The sequence below is a fragment of the Chlamydotis macqueenii genome, chromosome 3 (genome assembly GCF_036417535.1).
Source record: "Chlamydotis macqueenii isolate bChlMac1 chromosome 3, bChlMac1.mat, whole genome shotgun sequence".
Classification (NCBI taxonomy): Eukaryota; Metazoa; Chordata; class Aves; order Otidiformes; family Otididae; genus Chlamydotis; species Chlamydotis macqueenii.
In genome coordinates this window covers 38055100-38073780 of record NC_141558.1, presented here as the reverse complement: position 1 = coordinate 38073780, position 18681 = coordinate 38055100, and the positions used below count along the sequence as shown (strand labels likewise).

At 36.1% G+C, this 18681-nt stretch overlaps 1 protein-coding gene across 5 annotated transcripts in view; it reads left to right on the top strand.

Moving 5' to 3' along the window:
* The window catches only part of CEP162 (centrosomal protein 162), a 44246-nt gene that overhangs the window by 15667 nt on the left and 9898 nt on the right, over positions 1 to 18681 (top strand). For all 5 annotated transcript variants that reach the window (XM_086744313.1, XM_086744314.1, XM_086744317.1 and 2 more), the window contains 16 exons: positions 784 to 836; positions 2977 to 3086; positions 4023 to 4053; positions 4453 to 4575; positions 5261 to 5452; positions 5628 to 5709; positions 6580 to 6844; positions 8011 to 8278; positions 10064 to 10206; positions 11314 to 11541; positions 12233 to 12370; positions 13274 to 13386; positions 14182 to 14287; positions 15837 to 15963; positions 16872 to 17035; positions 18521 to 18625. In XM_086744313.1, the coding sequence (XP_086600439.1) occupies positions 784 to 836; positions 2977 to 3086; positions 4023 to 4053; positions 4453 to 4575; positions 5261 to 5452; positions 5628 to 5709; positions 6580 to 6844; positions 8011 to 8278; positions 10064 to 10206; positions 11314 to 11541; positions 12233 to 12370; positions 13274 to 13386; positions 14182 to 14287; positions 15837 to 15963; positions 16872 to 17035; positions 18521 to 18625 (2248 nt within the window). The remainder of the gene's footprint in view (positions 1 to 783; positions 837 to 2976; positions 3087 to 4022; positions 4054 to 4452; positions 4576 to 5260; positions 5453 to 5627; positions 5710 to 6579; positions 6845 to 8010; positions 8279 to 10063; positions 10207 to 11313; positions 11542 to 12232; positions 12371 to 13273; positions 13387 to 14181; positions 14288 to 15836; positions 15964 to 16871; positions 17036 to 18520; positions 18626 to 18681) is intronic.

Sequence of the window (18681 nt, the reverse complement as noted above, 5' to 3'; positions counted from 1 at the left end):
GCTTAATAAATAAAAGGAGTAAGATGAGAGCATGTCTTGTGCATAACTCAATAGTAACTAGTTGATTTAACATTCTTAATTACAAGGTAATTAATTAAATGAAGCTTTAACAACTGATAATAAAAAAGAAGTAAATTAGGAAAGATTCTGTGTCCCCTTAGACATGATGCTACAAATGAATCTAGAGGAAAGATACAAAATCTTCATAGACTGGGGCAATCCATGTCCACTTATAATCAGTTATGTGAAAATAAGTTCAAACATATGTGAGATAAATGGATAAAGGCTGCTGTTGCTCAAAACACTGAGTGCAAAGGCAACTTCCAATATGAAAGCAGTTGGAGGGTCAGAATTCTGAAGATTTTTAGGTAAGGACAAAACTTTAACTTCACAGAAAAGGGGAAAGAAAGGAGAGTTGTTTTGTTTGTTGTTTTTTTTTTAATTAATGAAGAACGAGACAGTCAGAACAGGAAGTAAACCTGATGAAAAATGTTTCTTTAGGAAGCTAATGTAGATGTTGTAGGGAATGCAGAAAGGGGAGTGATTTTTTCAGAGTTAGACTGAGAATTTTAACTATGGACAGCTGTAGAAGCTTAAACATTTATTTTAATAATTGCTGACATTTATCTGCCTTCCTTACCTATGATTTGATATGATGGATAAGTTCAGGTTTTTAATTTATTGCTAATTGTAGGAAGTATCAAACTTTGGAGTTAGGGAAAAAAAAAAAGTATATTTATTTGCTGACCAAGAGGAGAGTAAAATGTTCATTTTGTTTCTCAGAAGTGAAAAAACTGAAAAAGGAGAGGAGGAATCAGCACATGAAGAAAAACCTGGTAATACCATCTTTCTGAGTGGTTCATTTGAAAATTCTTACCTTTTTTTTGGTTTGGTTTTTTTTTTTTTCTCATTACTGTATGTACACTAAGAATTGTGAGACCCTCATTAAACAGAGTAACAGAAATGAGAGCTGTGGATTAGTGCTCCAGTTCAAATGCACAGTCTTCAGAAAACATCATAGCAGGGTGTCAGCAGATAGAATTTTTGTGTTTGTAGTATGATGTAATTTAAAGGTCTGGAAAGAGGAAACTACTACAGCCTCATCGCTTGTTCTGTGCTCTGTGTTGCCTTTGGAGCTAGTCAGAAAACCTGACTCTTCCTAGGCTTCAGATTTAGAAGACAGTCCAGCATGCTCACTGAACTACTTTTTTGTTCTGGGTAATATGTTAAACCAATTCTGTTCCCCTATCACCCTGACCGTTGTGGGTAAATCTTTTATTTATCTGAACACTAATGTAATTTTCATCTTAATGATGTTCATTTATCTGTAGTTCTTACATCACCCTTTTAGGCAGCCTTTGCATTATGACTGTACAGCTGTTATTCAGACAGAGGGTTTTAGGGGTTTGGTTTTGTGCCTTTTTCAAAAAAAAAAAAAAAAAGGGTTTTAAAATCTATTGTGACCTAGAAGACAAGCAGAAAAGAAAAGAAAAAAAAAAAACAAACCTAACGATCAGTCAAAAAAATCAAGAAAAAATTGCCCCAATGTTGAAGTATGTCTTAATGTTTGAGTTACTCCAGTGTCTTTTAACTGTCATCTGTATTTTTGTACCATCTTTTCATCCCTGAGTTTAATCTCTGTAACTTGCAGTATTACTCTTACCTGATTTTTCTTCCTAAATTTCTATGCTACACTACTTCCATCTTGCTTTCACTTGTCATTCCTCTTTATTTCACTCTTCATTGCTAGCATATGATAAGGAGCGTATTCCTGTAATTCAGTCAACAGATTGTATTTTCAAATTTATATATTTAGCTGAACTTTTGAGAGCTCCTGTTGTCAGTCTTGAATTTCTGAAACTTTATGCTGTCTTTGTAAACCTTAGCCACAGGAGATCTTGTTTCCTTGAAAGCTTGATTACTCTGTAGACTGCAACAGATCACAATAGTTGTAGCAGAAATGCTACAACAATTTTGTAACCTTTTTCCTAACAAAATGGTTGAAATTACCTGATTGTTACTGTTGGTTTTATGAAATTGACACTTCTGATTTTCAGGAAAGCAGTTTCTGTGGAATACCTGGAATGACCAATCTGTGTGGTAGTTTGGTTTAGTCTTTGTCAAACTGCTATTTCATGAAATAGCAAATGAAATAGTGGATAATATGTTTGCAGGAATAGTATAAGCACTGTGTAGGTCGTAAGTCAGTATTTTCAGCTGATCAAACTTCTCATGGTCCAAAACTAAAAAGAAGGCTGAAATAGTGACCTTTTCATAGAGTAGTTTTTACATATAAGTTAGACAGTGTGTCAGTTGTATTGGTGACAAAACACAGAAAGAATACCTTATAAACCAGTGTTTTGCAATGCTTCTAGGTTTAACTATTACAGATTAGGTAGACACTGAAGCCTGTAATCACAGGAGCAGTGTGGAGGAGATACGGCAACAGGGAATCAGAACTTGTGGCTGAAGGAAAAGCATTTCACTTGCTTGTAAAATTCATTCTCTGACACACTTGTGTTTTTAAATAATGCTTCCTCTTGAGAATGGCTGTTGGGCCACCAATGAAGCAGATTAGAGGAAGCAGAATTACAGATTCTGAGCCTAAAAACTGCTGAAGTTGTCAAGCTGGGTGTACAGAGTACTTTGTGTACTGAGAGGGAATTGCATCATTTCACACCTAAGTGAGAGAAAGTGATTGAATAAAAGGAGTCAATTCAAGTACACCTTGAGGAGACAGAGGTAAACTATATCTGATCTTCTGACAAACTTCATTTGAATTTAGAGATGTTATGTGTGACTTTTACTGTAGTTGTAGTACCACACCCAGTCTCGAAACCTTTCTGTTGCCTTTGTGAAAGAAATAATAGTGGCAGTAGCTGTTCTTAGACATGAGATTGGGGAAGAGGAAATAGCTTTCCCTTACTGCTTTATCTTTCTTGAATATTCATTCCATTTGTTTATTTTACTCTTCAGGCAGCTACAGTGAAGATTTTGAGGAAGAAGATGCTAATCCTGCCTTTAAAACTGAGGAAAATCAGGTGAATCAAAACATGTCAGGAGTTGATTTAAGTCCTCAAGAACAGGTACAATTTACCAAATGTTTATATTACTTGCATGAATTGTAAAAGCTCTGCAATATATAACTGTAAACGTAGTAAACCTTTATCTAATGCACAGTATCTGAAAGAAAATAATACAGTGGTCCTGAGACTATGTTGTTCTATTAAGGATATAGACTTTCCTGTGATAAATTAGTTAAAGGATTAAGTTCTTCCCAGGGTTTACTGCTCACTCGTCCTTTGAATTAAGAACTGTGGATGAGAGTGCACAAATTACAAGTTCAGGGTGGAGCCTCAGCCTCAGAATGGGTAGTGGTTAATCACTCTCTTGGAGCTATTAAGGTGATGTCTACACCAGCAAGTGACACAGATTGAGTTCTGTACAGAGTAGCAGTTTGGACAGAGGACTGAAATCTATACTGTATGAGCTTTGGGGGTATTACTGTCAACTAGCTTAGTCAGGGTTTTTGATGCAGAGCACATGTGCATTCCTGGAGCACACGTTCTGATTTTTTTTTTTACAAAGGGAGTCTATAAAGCACCACATGTTCATCTATAATAGATAACTGCGTTTTTAAAATTATTTTAAAATTCGTTTATTAGAGTAGTATTTCTAATAAATGTCTGAAAAGAGCAAATAGAATGGTAGTATAATGTACTTACTGCTACAATATTTTCTTTTCTCAGATTAAAATATAAGAGAACCAGGAAGGTGCAAAAATATTCCATTTATCTGGAGTACCATTTAGTTCCTGGTCACTTGTGAGAGGGCTTATAGTGTACACGATGTTGAGGACCTTTTGGCATCCTAAGGAGAGTTTTAGAGAAGTGCATATTCTTGAAGCGCAAAGAACTTCTTAGTTCTAAGAACTGTTAGGTTTTGGAGCAACTTTTAAAGTTTGTCCAGATTTTTTTTTTCCCCTGAACTTCAAAATATTTTTTTTTCTTTATTTTTGTTAGGAAGAAGCAAACACTGGCATGCTGGCTAAAGGTAAAACATAAATTTTGATCAGTAGGACAATACTAAATGTAACTGTTTGAAACTTTCTTGCCTGATTTTTAATATTTAGATTTTTTTTTTTTACCCTATTTTATTATGTTCTACTCAAAGTCTGTTGGACTGAAATGGTTAAAATTAATCTGCATGTTAGCCCTTCGAAGAGATCATCAATGTAATATTTTATTTTACTACATCTAGTCAGTACTCAGATTTTGATACTTGCAATCAGAGTTAATCAGTTTACTATTAATGGCATTAGAATTTAGAAAAAAGTTAGAAAAAAATGCTATATAGCATTTTGCATAAGCTTTGCATACTTCTAATTCCAGTGTAGACAGAGTATAAATAAGAGAATTGTATTTTCTTTAACATTTATCTTCTTGGTTTTAGTTATACTACTTGATTCACAAGATTCAGCTACAGAACTCCAGAAGGCTGTTGAAACATCAGATGTAGCTCTAGGTGAACAGTATCTGCCTGAAGAAGTCAGTGGAATTGAAATGAATGAAGCAGGTAAGGGTTGATTTAAAAAAAAAAAAAAAAAAAAAAAACCACACAACAAAACCCAAACTCCAAATCTTACTTTAGTAGAATAGGTGGGTCTGATATCTTCATTTGTTCTTAAGTTATCAGTGAACATGAAGCCCTTGGCTTTTAGTAACAAATCTTGAAAGGAGGAGGAAATATTTCAGGAAAAAAGTCATGTTTCTGCTAAGAAGACACATTTTTACATTTGGTTATTGCAAAGTTGCTTTTGACATTGCAGTTTGATTTTAAATACCATCTCTTTGGTTATTCATCGTAGCTAAAATTTTTGTTTGTCAACACTGAACACTTTGTCTTATCAAACTTTGTACAACAGTGTAGGGCCCTTATATCCAGTATGGTTCTGACAGCATCAGTTAAAATATTTACATTGCATATGCTGTTAGTTTTAGTACTGATGAAATATTGAGGTGGGGGAAGAGGGTGGAGAGGCATGCAAACTGTAGATGAGACCATTTAGTATGTACTCGTTAACTTGGCAACTGTGTATTTTTACAGTAAAACTGAGATTTTAAAAATATTTTTTTCATAACTGAAATCACTGTTCTCACTATGTAATAGACCAAGCTAGTAACTGAAACACAGACTCCGGCAGGATGTTTCCCAAAACAGAAAATCTTGTAGGGTCTCTTATGAGCTGCATTTTTCACAGGCATTTCCCATGGACAAACCACCAGCGACATCGAAGCGTTACACCAAGCATACCATCAAATTGATCAGTCTTTGGGAGACACTGATGAGCAAAAACTGCACGATTCTGCAATGGCAGTCTTAGAATGCTTAGTGCAAGATGTTTCACAAAATAATGGGATCTATTCAAAAAACATGTCAACTATTGAATCAGGTAAATACCTCAAAGGAAGGCACGTGTTGTACAAGCACGTAAAATGAGTGAACTAGTAATATCTTGGATACTCCACTTATGAAACATTTTAAAATGTTGTCCTTTTTTCAAATATTTTTTCTAAGTTGGGTTTTTAAAAAATTGTTTATTTATTTGTTTATTTTGTACTGATTAGATTTACCTACCATGGAAGAATTGATGAAACCAATTAAAGGATATTCACGTAATATCAGAAATTTTGATGTGGAGCCTGAAAGGTATTTATTTCAGAATGCATTTTAAGAATTGTAATAACTTAAGTCTGTTAACTATTTGTAGAAAAACGGCTTACTAAATAACTCATCTCTCTTTTTCCCTAATTAAATACTGAATTTTCATTATGTCTTCATGAAATGTCACTGGCATTATGGCATTTGCAGTGAATTGTAAAATGAATATACAGGGTTAATTGCTTTAGACCAGGGATTCCCAATCTTTGCTTGAGTGACAAGCAGCAATGTCTGCCAAATCATTTGGAGGAATATTCCTATAACAGCTATGACAGCTAGGATCTCTGCTTTCCCAGTCTTCTGCTCTTTCCCCTCCACCCTACATGAATTTCAGCCCACATCCTATCTCAGCTCTCCAACCTCCCTAATCTAAGATCAAATCCTTTTATTCTGCTTACTTTTATCATTCTTACTAACCTGTGCTCCATACCTCCTTCTGGTTTGCTCCAGCAGAAAATTGTGTCTAGAGCAGAAAGCACAGGCCCTAACTGTCAGAAATAGGTTGTACTTAGCAAATGAGTTTTGGGAGCTTTATCGTGTAGCTGCACCCAGCAGAAATTACCATTCATTGTTTTATTAGCATTAATTGCATGCTTGCAGGTGTTCATCTCGTGGCTGAGTTTGGTATCTCCACAGAAACAGTCACTGCTGGGAACTGGGTCTTGTTCCACAGCATGGGAGTGAATCTGTATAACTAAGTCTGCATGGTTGTTCTTAAAAGAAGCCTAGTGGCTCTTTTAAATTCAAGCAGTCTTTATAGCTGATACCTAAAGGAAAAATGGCCCGCTTCTTCCAGACCGATATAAAAGCAAAGGGTAGAAGTCTTATTATATATTACTCTATTCCTTTCTCTTGTAGTCCTGTGAAACTGGTAGGCAGCACAGCAAATGACCTCATCAGCCACTTGCCCTTTAAAGAGCACCAGAATAATACGGCTTGGGAGACAAACTTACTTGAAAAACTTAACAGAGAAGAGAGCGTGTTTCGGCAGACGTGTGTAGATGACGATAACTTTCAGAGGGTGGCTGAGAAAGAAATTCAGACCAGTGAAATACAGCCTGATGTACTAAGAGAAAAAATACTACAAGACTCTCTGCTTTCAGAAGGCAGCAAAACTAAACAAGTAAGTAATATCAACCAGTTTTTTTATTATATGGACATATATTAAAAATTTGTATATTTTTAGTCTGCCTGTCATTTAATTATGATCTGATGTTTAGAAATTGAGAAACTGTTGCTGTTTTTTCTTGAAAGTCCATGTTATCTTTGCTGTTCTTAGAGGTAGCCAAATCCAGTGGACTTTGGGACCAACAGGATTCTTCCTGTCCCAGCCCAATATGGGCAAAGCACCTGCAGTTCCATGTCCCCAGCTCAAGTTAGTAGCGAGTCTGAGCACAAGTTCCCATTGCGGGGACATATATAAACACACACAGGCTCAAAAAAGAGAGCATACCTACAAAGAGGAAAGCTAGAAATATAGTTCCATAAGAATGTAGGAGAGACTGCAATGGTCAACGTAGGGTTTAGTCAGACCACGTGTACCAACCAGCAACCCGGTCATGTCACCAGCTTATTTAATCTTATTTTCCCTGTATTTTTCACACTTATTCCTACTTGATCCACCTTAATCTCTCCGTTTACCTAGTTTTTGTCCTTTCCCTAAACATTCTGTAAGTTTTGTACATTCTCACAATCCTCTCAAATGTTCCATAACAAGATTCACACAATCCCGAATCTTCTCACTACGTCCCCAAATTATCTTCTCCTTGCATCATCTAAATTAGCCCAGCACTCCTGTAGGCAATCATCTCTTCAGGCTGCAAGGCATTGCAGGGAGATAAGTTGTTTGCCTGATTAATCCTGGTGGATTTCCTGCCAGGGCCAACAGGCTAAGCTTTCTCATTCGCTGGTCTTCAGAGTTGTGTGCTCTGTTTTTAATGATCAAGCCTGCCACTGTTCCTCTCTTCATTGTATGATGTGTTCTCTGTAATTAGCTATTAGTCATGAGCTACCTGCTTTGGTAAGCTAAAGATCGTGTAATGTAATAAAACTTCCCAGAACTATTAAATGGAGCCAACACAAAATACTTGCACTATGCATACTTCTGAAGTAGTAAAATTCTGCAAAATGACATACTGTTAATTTGGTTAAAAATAATGCCTTGTGCCAGCCTGACTCTTACAGCTGTGTAATTCTGGTAACTGGTTCTATGTTCTAGTACTAGTGAAAACTACCTTCAGATTACACTAGAGCCTAAAGCTTGTTTTAAACAAATGTGCTCTATCACAGGCTCTTCAATCTTATTCCTTGAAGAATGAAAGATCAGAATCAATGACAACTAAACCAATGTTATACAAGAATATCAGAAATCAAGCACCTTTACATAAAAAGAAATCTTCATATGGTCCTCATGGGGTGGTTAGAAGTTCTGGGTATGGGAAACCCACTTCACTCTCCAAACAGTCTTTTCCAGTTAATGAAAAGAAGACACCAAAAGAAACTTCTAAAAAGACTGGTGTGAAAGTCAAAAGTCCTGCAGATAGAGCAAGATCTAAAGGTAATTCTATCGTAAGAAGTCTGAGTTTTAAAAGTCAGAGAACTTTGCTGTTCATGCTTCACATAAAAAAATAACAAAACAAAACAAACAAACAAACAAAAACAAAAACAAAAAAAACCCACAAACCATTTCAAAATGTTGTAGAAGTAAACCCAATGTTGTTTTTGTAAACCCAAATGCAATTAAGTACTGAATTTTTTTTGTATCAGCATGAAGTTGCTGGAAGAAAGCCTTCTAAATAAAGCTCTTAACTAGTCTTTTTTGCTCACATATACCACCACTATGTTTAAGACTTACCTGTTGTTCACTAGTAGGACCAAATCAATAGGAAAAGCTGGTGTTCGAAAATAAATATCTACAAGTTACATTTTTCATTACAGTAAATGCAAAGACTTGCTAACACACTAACTTTTGTGTGTGATGCCAAATTTCTATTCTCAGCTACTTTATTTTTATCTTTGCTTTCCTAGAGTACAAAGAAAGCAGTAATAAGAAAGACCTATTTTCTATTCATGTCTCTTGTAAGACTAAGGAAGGGAGACTACCAATGTCATCCTGTGAAAGCTGAGTTGCAAGTAAAGGACTGAACTTTTTTTTATTTTGGAGTGAAGCCTGGAGAGTTTCATGAGATAATTCAGCTTAGTGTCTTTGCAGATGATGTTTGCTATCTTGGAGGCAGGTCAAAATAACTTTACAGCTGTAAAGCTTTTAGCAGGGTTTAGCATATTTCTAGCATGCAATGCTTTTAAAAACCCTGCAAGTAGTGTTAGGAAAAGCAGTTTAGGATGATGTTGCCCATCTTAGGGAGATGCTTCAGTGGCAGCTGTCAAACTAAGGGACCTGAGTTCCTTGGTGAATTGCTTCTCCCTGGAGAAGAGAAGGGTGTACAGCCTTATGGAGGTGTTGAACAGAATGCATAGCTCTGATAAAAATGAGGCCACTAGCCTCTTTCGAACATGTTCTTCCCTCTCTAGCTATAACCATTCTCCGTAGCAATTTCAGGTTACTTCATCCCAGTGGGATTAACTTGTGCATTCTGCAGGGACCTCTAAAGCTAGGAAGAGAATGGCATTGAATCAAACAATCCCCTAATCATCCGTGCTAAGGGAACAGCTTTGTGAAGGGATAGTGTGAGAAATGTAAAAAGTATTCCACTTGGAAAATGATCATTGCCTATTTGTTTTCAGGTATAACATTCCTAAGCAGGAGCTCTTAGCTTGAATTGCTATAGGCAGAAATGAAATGGCAGTTGTAGTTACTATCTGTATTTCAGAAGACTGAGATGTGAATAGTTCTATGTATATTAGTTACTCTCTAGGGGGAGCTTCCCTGGTTTCTAGTTTCCAGTCAAGTTGCTATTTGATGCAACAAATAAATGTTGCATGTCTTTGTATGCTATCTGCACTCCGAAGTCCATTTTGAAAATTGCTGTGTCTTATCTTCACCATAGCTTAATATATGGTGTATTTCTGTGTACTTATATAACTGGCCACTTCTTGAGTAGAGGAATGAGGTTGACTTTGTTTCGTGAAGGATTTATTATCCAGCTACTTCTTTCGTTTCTTCCCATAGGTTTTGTTTTATCTTGTCATCAGTTACTTAATTTAAAAACCCTACCCTTTCCATAATGTCTCATTGCTCTCAAGTTACTATATTTAATTAAAATTCAAGTTGTAGAATACTTAATTGGTATTTCTAAGGGGTGGATCACATGAGTAGTTTTTTTAAAAGGACATTGAATTCTGAATTTAATTTTGTTCTATTTCACTTTCTGCCTAAATGAAGAAGCCTTATTTGCTACTAGAATAATAAGATCTGCAACCAATGAACCAACTTCGAAGGGAAGTATTAACAGAGTTATATCTGGCCAATCAGTTGTTAATAATCTTGGACACCAGGCTGTGGATGATTGCAGGCAATATCAGCATGTAAGTAATAATCAGTGAAACCTCTAATTATAGCATGTACAACTTGGTTTGCAAGCCTATTTTGTCAAGAGTTTTAATGATTATCACAAGATTGGCAAATGCTGAAATATTGAATGGACTTTCCTTTAGTGAAATACTAATTCTTGCTTTTAAAATATGCAAGTATAATCATACTGCTTTTCAGTTGCTTGGATGATTCTATTGCTTGGGTGGTTCTATATACTTAAATTTGGAATGCTTATTAATTCGTAAAAATTACTATTTTGTTATAGAAAATGGGAAAATTTTAAATAAAACTTTTACGTAAAAGTATTCTGTTAGGAATCATAGAATGGTTTGGGTTGGAAGGGACCTTTAAATGTCATCGAGTCCAACCCCCCTGCAAGGAGCAGGGACATCTCCAACCAGATCAGGTTGCTCAGAGCCTCATCCAACCTGGCCTTGAATGTTTCCAGGGATGGGCCATCTACCACCTCTCTGGGCAACCTGTTCCAGCGTTTCACCACCCTCATTGTAAAAAAAAAATTAATTGTATCAGGTCTGAATCTACCTCCCTCTGTTTTAAAATCATTACCCCTCATCCTATCACAAGAGGCCCTGCTAAAGAGTTTCTCCCCAGAATGTTAAATAGTATTACTGTTTGGATTTTTTTTTCAGTTTGCATTGCATCGAATACTTAATAGTGTTTTCTGACTTCTCTAAGATGACTGAATTTGTGGTACCATGATGGATTTTCCTTCTTCCTTATCAACTGTGTAAAAAAATTATGCATTGAATACCTAAATCATTACTACTTTTTTAAAAGTAAGATACATAATAGAATAATTCTGGTAGCTGTGTAGTGGGTCTCATATAAGAGGTGTTTGTTTCTTGTTGATTTTTTGGCTTATTTTCCTCATACTTATTTCAGAAATGAGAAAGTAGCTCATTAAAGTAAATGCAGGATGTTTTGGTATTAGAAAGTTGGGTTTGGGTTTTTTTGTTTTTTTTAAAGTGCCTTATGTGGTTACTGAGAGCCAGACAAGCCAGTTAAATAAAACTGATGAGTAGAATTTTTGGTAAACAATCAGCTCAGTGTAATGTTTCCCTGAATTTTTCCTTCACTAGGATTTGTCATTTTCTCCTATCAAAAGTTGTGATAGAGAACTATATTTGCTAAAACGAGTTCAAGTTGCAGAGGAGGACCTGAACACAGCTCGTGGTTTGATTCAACAGCTAACCAGCACGGTTTCACAAAAAGAGAAAGAAGTAGAGACAAAGATAGTAGAATTGAAAACGCAGCATGAGAAAGAGCTGTCTCAGTTGGGTCAGGAAAACTATGTTCTTCAGAGTAAGGTACTTTACCATCTTGTATCCCATTACTACAGAACAGAGTAAACACTGCTTCTGAAAATCAAATTAATGTTATTTTACATGTGTTATTAATGAGCAGAAAATCCATATTTACACACACTGCTAGCTTGAAAATGCATACGCACTGTTACATTTATTGCCCATAAGACATTGTCTTTTTTTTTTTTTCTACAGAGATAAACTATGTTATCCTGAGTTCCATTAGTTTGCTATTTTGACAGCTTTGCAGCAGGTTTTTTTTTGTTTTTCTTTTTTTTTGCAAAGATTCAACTCAGTCTTATGTAAAAAAAATAATAAAAGATATTAATAGATTCCATTTGTTATAGATTAGTACTGTGTGTTGAGATATTGTTTATTTTTTGAACCATTTTTCAATATTGTGTTTTGTCTATATGGCATATTTCCAGGGTTATTCCACTATACCCTCCTGTCTAGATACATAAGAGCAGAAGAGAGAGGGTAAAACTGTTAGCTTTTCCCAAACTTTATATACTTTGTTCCTGTTCCATAATGCTTCTGTAAAACTCCAGTAATAAGATTGGCTTATTGGTCTGCTTTCGTATCTTAATGAAAAGATTGACCTATTTATGTCATAAAAGTGTAATCTTGTAGAGAATTCCATATTGCTAACAAAACTTTCCTTATTAATTGTGTGTCTTTTTCTTTCTGAAAGTTAAGAGGTATGGAAGAGCTGACTCAAGAAAAGAGATGGACCCGTCATACAGCAACAATTCCTGTCACTGAAGAAAAACTGGCACAAATACAAAAAGAAATTGAAGATCAAGAGGTCATTATTCAAGGTTATCAACAGGTATACCACACAGCATATTGAGCTGTGCTCTGGCCGGTTTCAGAAACAAAATTGTCTAATGGTTATTACATTTCTGTTGAAAACAGTTATCTTGCTGTCTAAAAAGTGGGTGGAATTTAGGTCTGAAGGGCAAACACGTATTGCACGTTTAAAAAGTATTTCACATGTGTCTGGTTTGGGCAAAGTCTTTCCACAATTCCATGTAACTTTTCTAAATTGTAAAAATACGCTGACTTGTCAGTTGAGAACTGGGGAAATACTTTATGGGCAATAAAGAACCACAAACTGTTTGCTACAAATGTAGTAGAAAACTAGTATTTTTAAGCAAGATTAGAAATCTTGAGGGTTCTGTATTTAAGATATTTTTCACAGGATCTGAGCAGCTGATTTCAAGGAAACCTTATTAGTGTGCATGACTTCTATTATTTAGTCAAGTGTAGAAATAGATAATCCTTTTGAATACTTGCAGATGTAAAATCAAATAGGTTCGTCTAACCAGCTTCCCCCTGGTGCTCAGCAGCATTTCTTGTACAGACATGTTTTGCAAGTATAGCTGTGAGTGTCCCGAATCGGTGATGGCTTGTGTCTGTGGGACTGGAGCATGGGCAGGCTGAGCTCTGATCTGTCAACACCCATCCATCTACGTGCTTTTAGAATATAGTTGGGATAGCTTTGCAGAGGAACTGGCCTGAGTTCTCCCGTATAAGCCGACATTTGGCCAAGATTTTAGAGATCAGTGTACGCTACTTTAGCATGAAGATAACGAAGGTAGATATCCGTTTTAGAAACTTGGTAATAAAACATTCCACTGTTTCAGTAGGCAAACTATGTGAGTCATAGATGATTGGTTTTGAACTGGATAAAACAGTAATTTATGAACATTCTTTATCTGTCTCATCTTAGGAAAATGAGAGATTATACAAACAAATGAAAGAGCTACAAATCCAAAACAAAAAAAATGAGGAACAAATGTTTAAGGAGAATCAGTGTTTAATGTCTGAATTAAGAGCCTTAAGGTAGGCTTATTTAAGCATCTGATCTAAAATCTGTGGGGTGTCAGCTGTGTTTCTTATTTTATTTATGAAGAATCACCGCAGAATCTGTCAGGTGCATGTTTTCCAGTGTTCCTTGGGTTTGTGGTTTTGTTTTTTGGTTTGAGGATTGATTTATGTTGATTATGGGTACCTAATTTTTAGTCTTTTTGCTGATGTTGCAGACCTATGGGAAGACTAGTGTCTTCCATTTGGGGAATATTTCAATGCTGAAATTTAAATACTGTTATTCATGTCAGAATGTGTAATACATATACTGCACTTGTTCTGGTATTAACAGCTCTGCTCACGAGTCAAAGTGTTTTGAGACTGTTGTAAGATGCGTAGTAGATCAGGTGCCACAAGAGATCCTGGTAGTGGAGGAACCATTAGATTCACTGCACTGTAGGTCCTGTAAGATTTGCATCCTGTGCTAGTAATGAGGAAAAAAAACCTAGCAATTGTGTGTACTCCTAATTTACAAATCTTTGCTTAGAAGAGGCCCATAGATGAGTTCCACCAATGCCGAGTAGGTTTTGTTTACCTCCCTTAGTAGTCCCAACAAACATGTTTGTGTGAAGTAAGAAGATATCACCTTACAGGTGCAAAGCTTTGGTGGAAAGATGTACTGCATAGTTGCTTTTTTCTTTGTTTTAAGCCTGCACGGGTTGACTTTGTGGTACCATGTGGGGAGTGGGGGAAGCTGTGTTTGTTTTTAGTAAGCTATTGTTGGTATACTAAGTCACCACATAAATAACTGTTTTTGCTGTTGCCATTTAGAGAAAAGCTAGAGAAGACTAATATCCCGTCACGAATCATGCAGGATTCTGAACCAGCCAGAAATCAGAGTTTCACAGAATTGATTTCAGAACTTCGAGCAGCACGGGTAGGAATACACTAAGCCTGTTGTTCAGGTGTTCTTATGGAAAACCCATAACCATCCATCTTGTAGACTAAGAATATAAACTACGTAGTAGAGCATGCTACTTTTCTACAGTGTTAATTGTTTGCCACACTTGTATATCACAAATGTCTTATCAAGTGCACTTTCACAAGTAGTCCCCTAAGATACAGATTGACTGAAAGAAGTGCAGTGTTGCCATGTTTACTGGCAATTCTGAAATATCTTCTGAGAGCTTCCTGAAAGTAGTGTGATACCTCTGTATCTTTCCCACATAAGACAAATCCAGAAGAATGTTTATCCCTGCTCTGTACCAAGTAAATTCTGGAAAAGAACATCAGAGTGAAAAGAATCTTTTGTTATTCACTCATGTAACTTCTTTTTTGTAGTCCTACAGGTGCTTGTGGTTTTGAGGGAGGATGTTTAGTAAGCTTCATTTTAAAATTAAAGGTTTTCAGGAACTTTTGTTGCTCTGTTTACTGCAAGTGGGGGGACTGTTCTGGTACATACTTCCTCTGGTAGTTAGACTAGAAATTAAAAGCTGCTGCCTCAGTTTTGGGGTTTTTTAAAAAAACAAACAAAAAACAATAGGTTAGGTAGGTGATAAGAGGATCTGCATCCAGTGAGCTTCAGGACCAACGGGGATGTTCCTGGTCTGACAGAGCTGACTTTGAGCTCTAAAGACTCCAGGGGCTCCCCTAGTTCCAATCTTATAGGTGCTGCTGCTACACTTCCCTGTCCTTAGGTCCAGCCTGTAATGAGACTGAACACAAGATCCAAAGATGGAGAGAGACACGTGGACAACAATAACATGGCCAGGCACACAGATAACACAGAGAGCAGTGCCTTTGCTCACACCACAGAAATACAAACAATACTGTTAGAAATGCCAGGAGCACATATGGCTTGATCCTGTTCAGCAGATCAGGATAGGAGTTCGCTAGCATTAACACACATACTTGCACATGCTGGCCCTTGCTGGCCCTAGACACTTGGTCTGTTTACTGGCTGGCCCCAAAATCTCAGTCCTCCTGTTGCTACTTCCTGTACCTATGGATCGCCAGGACCAAAGGGCTCCGTCTCTAGAGGTGGCACTGGCACTGAGACCTTTCGTCCTACTTAGTCTTGAAATTTGCTAGAGATCACACGTAAACAGAACAGAGAGTGCATGCAGAAAATGGTGAGAAATAGAACATAGTAAGATGAACAGCTGGACAGGACATCTGTCCATTTAAGTCACAGTCTGAAGTCTTAGAAATAAGTAAAACCATTTTCTTTACTGACCCTCTCAAAAGGCAGATGTTTTCTACTTCTAAGACAGTTATGTAAGACTTACATAAAAAAAAACTTTTCTTTTTTTTTAATGTAGCTTAACTTTTCCCATGTTCTACTATAGCAAGAAAATCTCATTGCTGCTGTGGTTTGATGCAACTGTTGTGACTTATTCATTTTATGGTGAAAAAGCATGTTCAAGTTTTTTGTATGACAATTTGTGTTTAGTTTTTATTGTCTTACTGTTTTCTCTAAAACTCAGAAGGAAGAAACTAAATTACAAGAAGAGATCAGACTTCTCAAACAAGATAAGCAAGCTCTTGAGGTAGACTTGGGACAAGCAAAGAAAGAGAGAGATTTAGCAAAAATCCAAATTGCATCCACATCAGGTAAAGCACCTTCATTTTGTTGAATAATTTTGCCTAGTCTGTGCTTCACTAAAAAAATACATATCTAAAACTTGTTTCTTACTAAAACATTACTTAGTCAAATGCATCTAGACTATTTTCAAATGTTGTCTAAAGTTCTAATAAAAGCATACAGTGAAGGACATGCTACAGTACCTTTGGCACTGTTAGAAAGCCTTTTCTTGTATCCAGCCAAAATCTTTGTTGTTGCCTATTGAATTTGATTTCTTGCCCATCTTCCACTGGGCATGGAAACCAGACGATTCCATTTCTATGACAACTCTGTTCATAAGAAAAGATTTACTGTGTTGCATCTTAGTCTCCTATTTAGATCTTGCCCATGTTTTACCTCTAACTTACGCCTTGTGACTTTTTTTTTTCAACATTCTTACGAGAACCCTTTCCGGTTTGACTTTAGCTTTCTTAATGAGAGGGGGCCAGAAACTGGACTCTTTCACTTCCAATATCAGGCATCACAAATGCTAAGAGCTGTAATATTTACCTCCGTGTCTTTTCTCAAAATGCTTGATCCCTGAAAGGGAGCAGTATGATCAGTACACACCTAAGCATATACTCTATGTTGTCATCCATGTTGTTACTGAAAGTTTGTTTACTAGAACGAGATCAAGAATAGATCTCCCAGGGTTCAGTTTTAAATACTTCCCATGGTAAACTGTGAACCATTGAGTACCACTGTGTATGAGAGAAAAAATGGGTTTTTTTTCACACTGTGGCATTTAAAATCCTAATTGGGGTCTAGTTAAAACTTTACTGCAGTAACAGGATTGTCAGGAGTAAATGTATGAAATGTACTGAGAAGATAGAGTTGACTAATTACTTCTTCAATACATAATTATTAATGAAACAATACTAAGATTTTTTTATTGTAGGTGAGAAGTCCTATGAATTTAAAATTATGGAAGAATCATATAAACAGGAAATTACTAATTTAAAAAGAAGACTTCAGTGGTATGCAGAAAATCAAGACCTTCTGGATAAGGATGCAGCCCGTCTTAAAGATGCAAGAGAGGAAATTGAGAAGCTAAAAATAGAGGTGATGATGTCTAGCTTTATCTAAGTAGTTGGAACTTCAAATTATTTCTTTTCTAGTGATGAGTATAATGTAATTCTGTTCTTCATAATAATCCCATTTTTTCAAGAAAAAAACATGTAAAATACTTACACCTTTAAATCAAATACAGAGTCTTTATATGCAAAATTGATATTGCAAGTGTAGAATGCATAAAACCTAGTTCTGCTTCTATTGGACATCTTGGTGATGCTTCTGGAAACAAAAGTAATGTGTTTCTTTCTTTCTTTCTTAACTAAGCAAAGGAAGTACATTGTTACATTGACAACTTGGAAGATCCCTCTTGTCATTTTCTTTTCCTCTTTTTTTACTCCATGGAAGCATAGGCAACACTTATTTTGTTCTCTTAAGTACCAATTCTAAATTATTTCTTAGAAAAACACTGTGGTTGCTGTAGTAGGGAGGAAAAAGCTAAAACACTCGAAATAATATTAAGCAAGCAAAACTAATACATGAATCTTGAATAGTTCTGAGGTTTGCATTGCCTGCTTGTCAGTAGATTTGACTTAGTATTCACAGAAATAAAGAATTTTACCAGTGATAAAATATAATTGATCTTGAAATTTTTTTTATGATGTTTTATTAGAGAGATCACAGATGAAAGGAGGTGCCTCTGAAGGAGCAGCCAGGAAAGGAGATCCCTTTAACACCACCATATCAAACTTTGATCAGTATATCATTGCTGTGAAAGAAAATATTTTTGTTTGCATTTTCTCCAGGATGGACTGGTGTTTAAAAACAATGAAGAGTTTCGACTTCATAGAAAAAATCAAATTAGTCAAACTATGCTGGCATGAAAGCATTGCTTATGCTAACATTGCCAATGTGAGAGAGAAATCAAGACAGGAATACTTCCAGCTATACAAGGTGTAATATCCCTGTATAGTGATGGTAGCGGCTGATAAACATAGGAAATTATTAAAGCTTTCAGTCTTTGTGGCCAGACTTCATGGAAGCACAGGAGAGTTAGCTATTCAGTTCCTTACCCTGCTCTCGAGAGTCAGCATTTATTTAGGCACAACATAATGTTGCTTTTTGGCTGCTTCTGTATCTCATCACGGAGCATAGCCTTGCAAATCACAAACTATTTTCTTAACTCACCCTTATTTCATGTAATGTACTGTAGTACTGTATATTATAGCTTATTAACCAAGTCTGCATACTGGAAGTATGGGAGAAAGAAGCAGATTTACAGGTCTGAAGACAAGAATGTCCTAGAGTTGATGTTCTCTTCTGGATTGCCATAGCTAGTTTCTGCTCCTTTGATTTTAAGTGGCTTGAAGAAGCTGTAATTTGGTTTAAGAACCTGAAGAATCAGTTAGTACAGAACCAGTTTTTAAGTTGCAGAATAGTTCCATTATATTGTGTGTGTTTGAAGTGCTTACTTTTGTACTACAGGACAATGTCTCTTAATATATATTTCAGTTTATTTTCTCATAAATTGGATAGGTTGAGAAGCTCAGAGCTGAAGCTGGAGATCAGTGTGTGCAAAAGAAGAAACGTTTGCAAGACAGAGCAGCAGATGCTAAGAGAATTCAGGATCTTGAGCGACAAGTATGCAATAATAGAACTGTGTTTTGTTCAACCTTTATTTCAGATAGGGTCTCTTA